The sequence below is a fragment of the Alexandromys fortis genome, unplaced genomic scaffold (genome assembly GCF_014885135.2).
Source record: "Alexandromys fortis isolate MF-2015 unplaced genomic scaffold, M_Fortis_MF-2015_v1.1 scaffold_206, whole genome shotgun sequence".
NCBI classification, from domain to species: Eukaryota; Metazoa; Chordata; class Mammalia; order Rodentia; family Cricetidae; genus Alexandromys; species Alexandromys fortis.
The window spans coordinates 474,366-486,979 of NW_026068097.1; the positions used below are offsets into that span (position 1 = coordinate 474,366).

The window sequence follows — 12,614 nt, forward strand, 5'->3', positions numbered from 1 at the left end:
ATTATTCTTAGGTTTGGTCTTTTTATTGTGTCCCATATTTCCTGCATGTTTTGTGATGAGAATTTGTTGGCTTTGCTGTTTTCTTTGATCAGTGCATTTATTTTCTCTATGGTGTCTTCAGAATCTGAGATTCTTTCTTCTATTTTTTGTATTCTATTGATTATGCTTGTTTTTGTAGGCTCTGTTCGTTGACCTGGATTTTCCATATCCAGCTGGTGCTCAGTTTGTGTTTTCTTCCTTGCTTCCCTTTCAGTTTTCAATTCTTGAACTGTTTCCATTACCTGTTTGATTGTTTTTTCTTGGTCTCCAAGGGTATCATGTACGTATTCACTCATTTCTTCAAACTTTTGGTTATAAGGGCATTTTTCACATGTTGTTTAATGGACTCTATTGCTTTCATAAAGTCAATTTTTTCCACTTTTTCCATATTAGGGTGTTCAAGTCCATTTGTTTTAAGATCTTTGGGTTCTGGTGTTTTCATGTTGTTTTTCAGATTATCGGGTGAATTCTTGCCTTGGCGCCTGCCCATCTCCTCCTATCGAAGCTATCTAATTAATGGGTCTTTTAAAACCGGATCAGGTTTCCCTGTTTGCCAGGGGCTCCTCTTACAAAATGCTGTTGCTCTGTTTCCTGGCTCCTGCCAGGGGCCAAGTTCCCTCTTGCCCCTCAGAAGGGTCTTCAGGAACAGGACCAGGCTCCCTGTTTGCCAAGGATCTCGCCAACCAAAGGCCTACCTCTTTGCTTTAATTGTAGTGGGGCGATCTGCTCTTGGTGTTGTGCGCTTGTCCCCACTGTCTGTTGCCGACTGCGCTGGTGGTCTGCCGAGCCGCCTGGGCCTGCGCAGGTGGTCTGCCATCCCGCCTGGGCCTGGGCAGGTGCTCTGCTGCCCCGCCTGGGCCTGTGCAGGTGGTCTGCCCTAAAGTACGTTTTCTTATGTGGTATGCAGATCTTTAGTTCAGAGAAAGAAAGAACCGAAGGCAATTTGAAAGCCCAGTAATTCTAAGCCAAAATTCATCTTTCCTTATGCAACTTTTTAGCCATGGCGGACATAAAAGTTGAATTCAGGGTACGAAGGCGCCTTATTAATATAGTTATCACAAGCCAGAATTCTCGAAAGAATAAAATAACAACAACAAAGAAAATGTATCTGGCCCTGGGTATGGTGGTACAAGCCTGAAATCTTAGCACATAGGAGGTAGGAGCAGGAAGATCAGAAGTTGGGATATATAAGACCCTTTCTCAAAAACTGTATCCAGTAGGGTAAATGAAAAACACTAAGCCTCATAGCTGCACAGTTCAATATGCATTAGAAACCGTGACCTAAAGAGTTGTGACACTATATATGTATACATTTTTTCTTCTGTATCAAGACTATATGGTAGCGCCGGGTAGTGGTAGCATGTGCCTTTTTAGTCACAACACTCCAGAGGCAGAGATAGGCAGATCTCTGTGAGTTCAGGTCCAGCCTGGTCTACATTGCTAGTTCCAGGACAACCAGGGTTGTTACACAGAGAAGCCCTGTCTCAAAAAGCAAACCAACAAATTGATTTTATGGTAGTGATAATGGTGACTGTTGATATTTTAACTTAAAGAGAAGATGGTGGGTGAGTTCATTATTTCTTGTTACATAACATATCATAGCTTGGTGTCATTATACAAAAGATAAAAGAGTATTCATTTTGAAACTTATATTCTCATGGCCAGAGAGAGAGATTGTAGTGTTTAAGACTGTATATTTTTCTTACAAAGAATCTGAGTTTAGGTCCCAGCACCTAAACCCACATCCAGAGGCCTGAAATCACCTGTAATTTCAGCTCTAGAGGATCTGACACATTTAGCCTTAGTGGTATCCTATACTCATATGCATATAATTACATACAGGTACACATTAATACATATAATTGAAAAGTAATAAAAAACATATTTCTCAGTTCTTTTAACCTTGGCATAAACTGACACTTGTAGACATAAATGTACTAATTATGATTTCAAGCATAAGGATGAAAAGAACAATCCCTTCCATTTCCATGCAATCATAGTCACAGAATCAATACATTAATACTTTTAGCACTAATTTGTCAAACCTTAAAATTTCAGAACCAAACACGAGACCTAAGATACTGTCAATGCTTAGCAAACTAGTCTGTGCAGGAATACCTGAGCATTATGCTCTGATCAACAATAAGCTACATTGCTAGCACAGAAATACCTTAAGTGGTACGGAAGTGTTTCCTATAGTAATATCATGGCTACTTTCTTACAATGTCTACCAATTACAGGACCCTATACCATTTCCTTATATTCCTATATAATAGCTCTTAAATTTCCTCCTTGCTTTCTAATCTGCATTTAGTAACTCTCATTTCTTTCCGGTCTCCTCCTGATATAATATGGTTTATTAGATACTGCATCCCTCTGGTTACTGCTTAATATTTTTGTTACTCAATTAGAATTGAGGAGACTGGTTTTGAGACAGGGTTTTATGTGTATCCCAGGGTGGCTTTCAATTTGCATTTCTTTTACTTAAGCTCCCTAGTGCTGAGACTTTAGGTATGTGTGCTACCATACCTGGCTTTTTTGAAAAGAAAGAAAGAAAAATAAAACAAAACACCCCTGTGATTTTGACATATAGCCCATGTTAGCTTTACTCTTGCTATACAGTGTAGGCTCACCTCAATATTGGATTGATTTTCTGACTTAGACTTTTTTTTTAAGTTGTATTTAATCATTTAATTTCATTTTACATTCCAACTGCAGTTTTCTCTCCCATTCCTCCTCTCATGCCTCCTCCATAGCCCATACATCATTGTTGATGGAGGAAAGGCCTTATTTTCATCCTGGCCACCCAACTAGCTTATACCCAAAATAACCACACAGAAACTGTATTCATTTAAACACTGTCTGGCCATTATCTCTAGCCTCTTATTGGCTAACTGTCACATCTTGATTTAACCCATTTCTATTAATCTGTGTATCACCACGAGGTGGTGGCTTACTGGGAAAGATTCAGCAAGTCTGACCTGGTGGCTCCATGGAGGCTCTCTCACTCTGCTTTCTTCCTCCCAGAATTCAGTTCTATCTTCCCTGCTTACCTAAGTTCTGCCCTATCAGGCCAAGTAATTTCTTTATTGATTAACCAATGAAAACAACACATAAACAGAAGGACCTCCTACACCACACCATCTACTCTTCCCAATGGTAAAGACCCTCATGGGGGAGTCAACAAAGTCTGGCACAAGTTGGGCAGGTCCAAATTACTCACCCCTGCATTAAGGCTGAGCATGACATCCCACCATAGGGAATAGGTTCCAACAAGCTAGCTCCTGCACCAGGAATAGATCCTGATCCTACTGCCAGGGGCCTCACAGTTAGTTCAAACTTCACCACTGTCTCCCACATATGATCCCATGGAGGCTCCATAGCTGTCAGTGTAGAGTCCATGAGTTTCCACAAGCTTGGTTCAGCTGTCTCTGTAGATTTCTCCCTCATGGTCTTGACCTCCCTTGTTCATATATTTCCTCCTACCTTTCTTCGACTGGATTCCCAGAGCTCAGCCTGTTGTTTGGTTGTGGATCTCAGCATCTGATTCTTTCAGTTACTGGATAAAGGCTCTATGATGATAGGATATTCACCAATCTGATTATAGGGGAAAGCCAATTCTGGCACCTTCTCCATTATTGCTAGGAGACTTAGCTGGGGTCATCCTTGTGGAATTGTGGGCATTTCCCTATGCCAGATTTCTTCCTAACCCTGTAATAGCTCTCTGTATAGAACCTAGACAATAATGAGGACCCCAAGAGAGACACACATGGATCTAATCTACATGGAAAGTAGAAAAAGACACGATCTTCTGAGTAAAAAATTAAAAAAATATATCACTTTCATTACTCTCTCACTCTATCCCTCTCCCTGCTCAACCATCCCTTTCCCTCATGTTCTCATCTCCCCTCCCCTCTCCTTTACCCTGCTCCCTCATCCCTAGTTTATCCAAGAGATTTCATCTAATTTTCCTTTCCAGGGTGATTAGTTTGATGATTTTGTTAGCCCATTTTACAGATAAAATGTGGAGACAGCGGTTAAGTGATTTGTCAAAGTTGACATAGCTAAAGAGTTACAGAATGAAACCCACAGAACCTAGTAATGGTCCCTGTTCTATCAGTCACTTACAGTGTACTGTTTTTCACAATAAAAATAAGCTGATATTTAGTAGTCTTTCAAACTTGACTACATATTGTCTTAGCCACATGACTGGGTAGCCTGCAGTTTTCTTCTAGAACTTGGCGAACTAGGAAATACCATTTGATCATTTTCCATTTTAAAATGGAAATGTAGCATTTGTGATGCAGGACAAAAAAATTGTGATACAGGGTATGCGAGGAAATGATCAGGCAAACTCCTTAGATGATGCCTTGACTTCTTATTGTATAATGTCAGTTTTGGTGATGTCACATCTGGTCAGTTGGATAAGGCAATGACTCAGGAATCTCCAATGTGAGGATTTTAGCCACTAGATTGGACTGAGAAGCTTTGAGCTAGGGTCCAGCTTATTGCTTTAATCAGAGTTGTGGCTATCAGTTAAGGAGCAAATAGTGTTTGGCTAGAAAACGCTTCGAACACTGTAGCTTTCCTATCTTATATTATTTTTCTCTCTACAGAAACTATTATAAATTGCTTATAGATTGGTTTATGAAGGTCCTCTTATCAGAACGTTGTCTCATATATTAGTATTGTTACAATAGTTCAGAATAAAAGAAGCTGACTTGGAAAATTATATGCCTCCATGGCAATGTTTTAAAGTAAGTAAACTCTGACTTCCTTGAAAACTTTGGATTGCGAGTCATTTGAAGTTGGTCAGTGTCTGCCTATGTTCCTTTGTGGAATCATGTATCCATGGTCCGTCACTTCACAGTTTCATCATCTCTAACATAGTGTGGTTAAGTTTTCCAAGGGAATTGGCCTCTTCTGACTACTTCTCAGTACTGGAGATACCAGTTGGGCCTTTTCAGAATTCTAAAGCACAAATTGAGATTCAGTTGAAATGCCCATGTTTCTAGAGTTCAAAAGCAAGGAGAAAAAGTGGACCAGTTTTCTATGTGTATTTCAAACTAATGCAAAGAAAAGTAATTTAAATGAAAGTGAACCCAAATTATAACAGTAGATTCATATGAGGTGTCATATTTTTGCGCTGAATTCATGTTTATTTTCTTTGAAGCTGACTCATGAAACTGCTTTAATAATGAATAACTTGTATTGATTTTTGTCAGACTTTGTGATTTTATACAGCAGGTTCTTTGAAGTGCCTAAGAAAGCATGCATGAAGGAGTTGGTCTTTATTTTAAATAAACTTGGAAAAACAAGTTAATGTGAACAGCTGGGGCACATGTTGAATGGGTGTATCTCAAGCTGAGAGTTTTCTAGTTTACTAGTCTGTGTAAGCTATTCCCGAAAAGAACAGCTGCCTTCTTGAGATAGATCATGTGTCATTTTCTTTTTTCTCTAGGAAAAAATTCCAAAGGAAACAAGAGCAGAATGATTGATTTTGGCTCAGAGTTTCAGATATTTCAGTCTGTGGTCACTTGAGTCCATTGCTTCTGGACCTGCAAATAGTGAATCAGAGCATCATGGCAGCAGGCGGTGATGGAAAAAAAAACACTTATTTCACAGTTTCTAGGATAAAAGAAAGGTGGGACACACACATAGACATAGAGAGGCAGACAGACAAAGATGAGAGAGATGGAGTTGGAGAAAGACACACAGAGAGAATACAGACACACACACAACTTTCAAGGACATACTCTTCCCACCTATTTCTTCCACTATTTCCCAATTTTTAATAATACATGACATAAACTATTGATTCACTTGAGAAAGCTAGAGCCCCCCATTGTAAAATCACTTCTCAATATGACCAACAGCTGAGGACAAAACTTCAAAATATGAGCATTTGGGAGGACAGTTTATATCTGAACGATAATAGGTTCTATAGCCCAAACCCATTCTTTCTTTATCAAATACCTTTTGTAAAGATAGTACAATGTGTGCAATCAGATTTCAGATGTTTCTGATTAGTGCTTGAATAATATATAATCAATATTCTTTTTTAATTTTATTATTATTATTAAAAATTTTCACCTCCCCTCCTCCCATTTTCCTCCCCCTACCCTCATTCCCTCTCCCCCTCCCTCTCCAGTCCAAATAGCAGGGTTCCATGCCCTGTGGGAAGTCCAAGGTCCTCCCCCCTCCATCCAAGTCTAGGAAGGTGAACATCCAAACAGACTAGGCTCCCACAAAGCCAATATATGCAGTAGAATCAAAACCCAGTGCCATTGTCCTTGGCTTCTCAGTCAGCCCTCCTTGTCAGCCACATTCAGAGAGTCCAGTTTGATCACAAGTTCCATCAGTCTCAGTCCAACTGGCCTTGGTGAGTTCTCATTAGATCAGCCCCACTGTCACAGTGGGTGGGTGTACCTCTCGCGGTCCTGACTTCCTCGCTCATGTTCTCTCTCTTTCTGCTCCTCATTTGGACCTTGGAAGCTCAGTCCGGTGCTCCAATGTGGGTCTCTGTCTCTATCTCCATCCATCGCCAGATGAAGGTTCTATGGTGATATGAAAGATATTCATCAGTATGGCTATAGGATAAGGCTGGTTCAGGCGCCCTCTCTTCAGCTGCTCAAGGAACAAGCTGGGGACATCTCCCTGGACACCTGGGAACCCCTCTAAACTCCAGTCTCTTTCCAACCCTCAAATGGCTTCCTTAATTAAGATATCTACTTCCCTGCTCCCATATCCACTCCTCCTCCATCCCAACTATCCCATCCCCCAAGCTGTCCCCATCCTCCCCTTCTCATTTCTCTCTCCCATCTCCCCTTACTCCCATTCTACCCCCATCCCTAAGCTCTCAATTTTTGCCTGGAAATCTTGTCTACTTCCAATATCCACGAGGATAACTACATGTTTTTCTTTGGGTTCACCTTCCTATTTAGCTTCTCTAGAATCACGAAGTATAGGCTCAATGTCCGTTATTTATGGCTAGAATCCGCTAATGAATGAGTACACACCATATTTATCTTTTTGGGTCTGGGTTACCTCACTCAGGATATTGCTTTTTATTTCCATCCATTTGCATGCAAAATTCAAGATGTCATTGGTTTTTTTTTTTACCGCTGAGTAGAACTCTAATGCGTATATATTCTATACTTTATCCATTCTTCCATTGAGGGGCATCTAGGTTTTTTCCAGATTCTGGCTATTACAAATAATGCTGTAGGGTTGAATCTTAAGTTTTACTTCACACGTATGGGAAAGGCTTCTCTTGGAGAATGAATGCCTTGGGAACCCTGAGAAATGAAATAAATAAATTAATTTATTTGTCTATAATTTGTGATCGAAGTAGTGAAATTTACAACTGTAAACATATATTCGGAACATATTATAGAAAGCTATGAATGTCAGATTAAGAAACAGGGTTTCTATTTGGTTAGTCTTGGAGATGTATGGAAGCTTTAAGAGCAGTATTCTAGAATTGTAAAGAAGTCTATTTTTTTTCTAGGAGCTATGCAGAATTAGGGACATTCCCTTTTTTTTTTATTGAAGTGCTCTTCTTTTCTCTTTGGGTTGTTGTGTGAACGGCCTCAGTAGCTCTGCAGCTGTGCTTCTTTTGCTTTCCCTGAAGGTAAACACACTGTGATCCTTGATGAGGCTGAACTGATACTGGTGGTACTGGCATCCAGTATTTAATCTGTACATGGTCCATGAACTTTTCCTCATAGGTAAAAGTACACTACTTTTAAAGGCTTCTCATTTTATTATTAGAAGTTTTGAGGTAGAAATTAAGAAACAGTTCTCACTTGCAGTACCCTTTAATGAAATTTTCAAAATAAATATTTTATTCTTTTATTTATTCTTCTCTTATACAATTCATCCTGACTTCAACCTCTCCTTTTTTTTCTCCTCCCAACCCCCACCTTCCTTCTCCCCCAGACCCACTGTTCTTCCATTTCTCTTCAGAAAAGAGCAGACCTCCCAGGGATGTGAACCAAACACAGCGTAAGAGGATTTAATAAGAATAGGCCATATAATCTCATATCAAGGCAGGACAAGGCAACCCAGTGTGAGGAATTGGGTTCCAAAAATAGGCAAAAGAGTCAGAGACACCTCTACTCCCATTGTCAGGAATGGAACAAAACCTACAAACCAAAGAACCACAGCAAGTATACAGAGGGCCTGGTATAGTCTCCACGGTTGCCTCTTCAGTCTTTGTGAGACCCTACATTTAAAAAACCAGAAATAAGCCGTTTATTTCCAGTGGCAGTGACAGAACTGACACTTTACTTGATTCTAATCCTCTGAAAACACTAACAATATGTTTTTGAGACTAATAAATTATTAAATTTGTTTGACCTACAGATGGTGTGTTGGCAGCCTAATCTTATTCTTTATAGAAAATGATCTTTATCTTACTTGATCTAACCAACAGTGATAGATATGAAGAATAATAATCATGACTATGGGATCCATCCCATAAATTTAATACACATATGTCTTTGTACAGTTTCCTTCTGTCATTGGTACTAATGTCTAAGATGTTTCCCAAGTAAAAGGAAAAGAATTAGGTGACTTCTAAGGTCCTTAATTATCATCATGTACCGTGGCTATTTTTCTAAAGTACCTTTGGATAAGCAAAAGCTACATCTTGTTCTACTTCAATTATTGAAAAGAAGGTTCTATTTAACATTCTACTACAAACCAGCATTTGCTTATCTATTCAAGAGAAAAATATATCAGTAATCAAGTATAAAAATCATAGAGAAATTAACTAAAAACATTTTGACTTGTATTTGGCATTGACATTTTACCAATTGTTGAAAAATTTACTAAGAATATTTTGAGGCTGTATTTAACACTGAGTTTTTTTTTTTATTGAGAAAAGGAAAAAAAAGTTTCTGCCTCCACCCACCCTCCCATTTCCCTCCCCCTCCTCCCACCCTTCTCCCCTCCCCATCCCTCTCCCCTCCCCCCACTCCTTTCCCCCTCCCTCTCCAGTCCAAAGAGCAGTCAGGGTTCCCTGCCCTGTGGAAAGTCCAAGGTCCTCCCCGCTCCATCCTGGTCTAAGAAGGTGAACATCCAAACTGGCTAGGCTCCCACAAAGCCGGAACATGAAGTAGGATTTTTTTAAAAAAAATATTTAGTTTGCTGAGAACCTTGGGCAATGTATCTTGATTATACTCACTCCCTATTCTAGCTCTTCCCAGATCCATTCTTCATTTCTGTACACATCTGATCTTTTGTGCTCCTCCTTCCTTTTTTTATTTTTACAAACATTGAATCCAATCTATGTGGTCTTCTACTTGAGCATCATCGACCTATCAGGGGGTCTCATTCTTAAAGAAAATTGACTCTCCCTCTCTTAACTGCCAATAGCTCCTTGTACAGGGGTAGAATTCCTTGCTAACTAACCTTCTGTCTACATGCTGGGATTTGGTCTGTCTTGAGCTTTCACAGGTATGCATCCTGTGAGTTCAGATAACAGTTTCCTGGTTATCCCCTACCTTTAACTCTTATAATCCCTCAGCACCCTCTTCTACAATGATCTTGGAGCCTTGGGAGGAGAGGATGTTGTATAGTTGTCCCAATTAGGGATAGGCATTCTACAGTCTTTTATTCTCTGTACACTGTGTAGTCGTATGTCTCTGTATTAATAGCTATCTATGGAAAATAGAAGATTCTCTACTGAGGGTTACAAGATGCATTAAGAAAACAAACCCAGTTAAAAATATGTTATAAAACTAAACAGAGAGTTCTCAAAAGATGAAATACAAATAAATGAAATTTAAAAAAAAATTAGTATTCTTAGTTATCAGGAAAATGCAAGTTAAAACCACTTTGTGATTTCATCTTATCCCAGTCAGCATGGCCAATTTCAGAAAACTTAAATGAAAGCAGATACTTGCATGAATGTGGGCAAAGAGGAACACTTATTCACTGTCTGTGGGTGTGAAGACTGGAGAAGCCACTATGGAAATAATATGGAAATTGCTATGAAGGTTCCTCACAAAGCTAGAAGTAGATCACACATGACCCAGCTAAACTAATCTTGGATGTATATCCAAAGGACTCCATTTCATATTATAAAGATACATACTGCTCATCCATGTTTATTTCTTCTCTATTTACAATAGCCAAATATTAGGAAAAGCCTAATCTGAAGAATAAATAATGAAAATGTGGTACATTTGCACAATAGAATATTATTTAGTGATTAAAAACAACTGTAACAACAAACAAACAAAACAAAAATCCTTGTCTGTCTAATAACACCAAGCTCCTCTTGTAGAGAGTAGCAACATCTATCATAGTATCTGGGCATGATTTCTCTTTAGAAAAGCACATGGTACTCAGAAGGGCTTTCAGAAGGCATCCAAACCAAAAGAAGTAGGATGGAGTAGAAAATCAAAGAGTTTTTGATTGTTGTCCTATCTCTGCCTCTGTTAGTGATGGGTGTGAGTAAATTTGGTTTATTCTCTCAGTTTGTTTCTGCACTTATAAAATAACAGAGAAGAGATACTCTGTATCCTCTAAACTACTACTGGCTTTGACTGCTGTCTCCATAAGGGAGGGCCTGAGAGTAGTTCAAGGTTTTATCTGACTCTGTTCTGTGATCTTGAGCCTCTCTGGACTAGGTTGGAGGTTAAGTTCTCAATAATAACATTTTCTTTCTTTAGTTGAAGCAATCAGTTGAGTTCCAGGTATTGTTCTCAGTAACACTGTGTCCAGGATTTCAGTTTGTTTGTCTGCTGCTGAGATGAGGCTGTAACATGTATCTGGCAAAATTCATGCAAATGTAGAAGGAAGGGAGCAAGTACTGAGTTCTGTTCTCTTCCCACACAAGCAATTTTTGTAACAAATAGAAATTGCTTGCTCTATGGGTCAAGATGTACAGCTATTAAATTTGCCTTATCTTCTTAGAAAATCTTCTAGAATTCATATGGTGAGTCATGTAATTGTTGCCTATTAAGAACTCTTATTTTTCATTGCAGACTCTCTCCCAAGCATGCTCCAGATATTCCTGACGACAGCACTGATAACATCACTATTTTCACCAGAATCTTGGATCGACTTCTGGATGGCTATGATAACCGGCTGCGACCTGGGCTTGGAGGTCAGTTATTCTTTTAAAAGCCCTCTGCTAAGATATTGCCCCTTAAAAGAGTAATAAGGTGACTTCTGTTGACCAAGGCACTTAGTGTACAGTTTCTTCCCTCTGAGCATTAGAATTTCATTCTAACCTTCACTTCAGCAAGTGACCTCACATCCAATTTTGTAGGATTTCATTAAATGAGACAAATACATTATACTATGGGCTATGTTGAATGGCAAATATGCAGGTGTACGTGTTTAATTCTTTCCAAACAATTTGATAGTCATTTATATTATGCCCTTTTATTGTTAAATACTTCATTATATAATTCCATAGAGCAAAGGAATTATTTTATAAACAATAAACATATAACTTAACCTAATACTCATTTCTAATTAGTGTTCCATATTCAAATTTTCTAATAATAACTAAATGTTCCTTATAGCAATCTCCCTTGATTTGGATCCATTCCAGGCTTGAAAATCATCGTGAGCTTTTAACCTATAATCTGATAGTTACTTCTTTATGGTGCTGCTAAGGTGTTCTTTATTCATTTTCTGGAAATAAAAGCACAAGAGCTAATTGAATCTTTCTTGGGGAATTATTCAAGAAGGAGACACTGTGTGTGTGTGTGTATTTTCAATTTTTAAATGTTAATGTCTACCAGGTTATGCACCCTAGAATCACCATGTTTCATCTTATACTTAATAGGTACCATATGGAGAAGTGTTAATATTGAGACTATTCCGCTCTTCTTCCAACTTGCATCCAATAGTTTTAACAACTATTAATTACTTTGCATAAATAGTGACAGTGATGGCTACAAATCCATTATTCCTATATATTTTAAGAGGGCATTATTCAAAGGCATCATGTGTATTCCTTTTAGCTAATTAGCTAATAACCTGTATGAATTTTCTTATCTTACTTGATACATTCGAAAACAATACTATTCATTTTGGTGACGAATTTTTCTCCCAATTTGCCGTATTTGCTGACTCTAATCATTTCAGTTTGGCTTCTGTGTTATTTTGATATGTTTAGTCCATGTTTTGAACAATTGCTTAGTAGAAGTCATGAATGATTCATTTAGACTTATCTTGTGTGTTGCCTCAATCAGCCTAGCAATAAATCACTTTTCTGAAATAGATATTTTGTAAGGAGTTATATTTAGAATCTAAATTCTGAGTGCTAGGTTCTTCTTGCTATAGCAGCATCATTGCTTCTGTTTCTGTGAACAGAGCTTAGAAAATGGTAGACACATGTGTGCATCCACACACATGTGCATCGACACTATTTAGTTATAAATACTTGTATACACATAAGTACATAGGTGTGTATATATATGTCTATATCAATGTAGATTTTTACTTTTTTTTCACCATTCTTTTTCTTTACTTTTTTTTTTAATTGAGAAAAGGAAAAAAAAGTTCCCGCCTCCTCCCAGCCTCCCATTTCCCCCCCCCCCCCCCCCCCC

The 12,614-nt window shown here is 38.5% G+C and overlaps 1 protein-coding gene across 1 annotated transcript in view; it reads left to right on the forward strand.

Moving 5' to 3' along the window:
* The window catches only part of Gabra3 (gamma-aminobutyric acid type A receptor subunit alpha3), a 229,142-nt gene that overhangs the window by 77,387 nt on the left and 139,141 nt on the right, over positions 1-12,614 (forward strand). Inside the window, exon 3 of the mRNA XM_050123660.1 lies at positions 11,037-11,158. Coding sequence (XP_049979617.1) covers positions 11,037-11,158 — 122 coding nt within the window. The remainder of the gene's footprint in view (positions 1-11,036; positions 11,159-12,614) is intronic.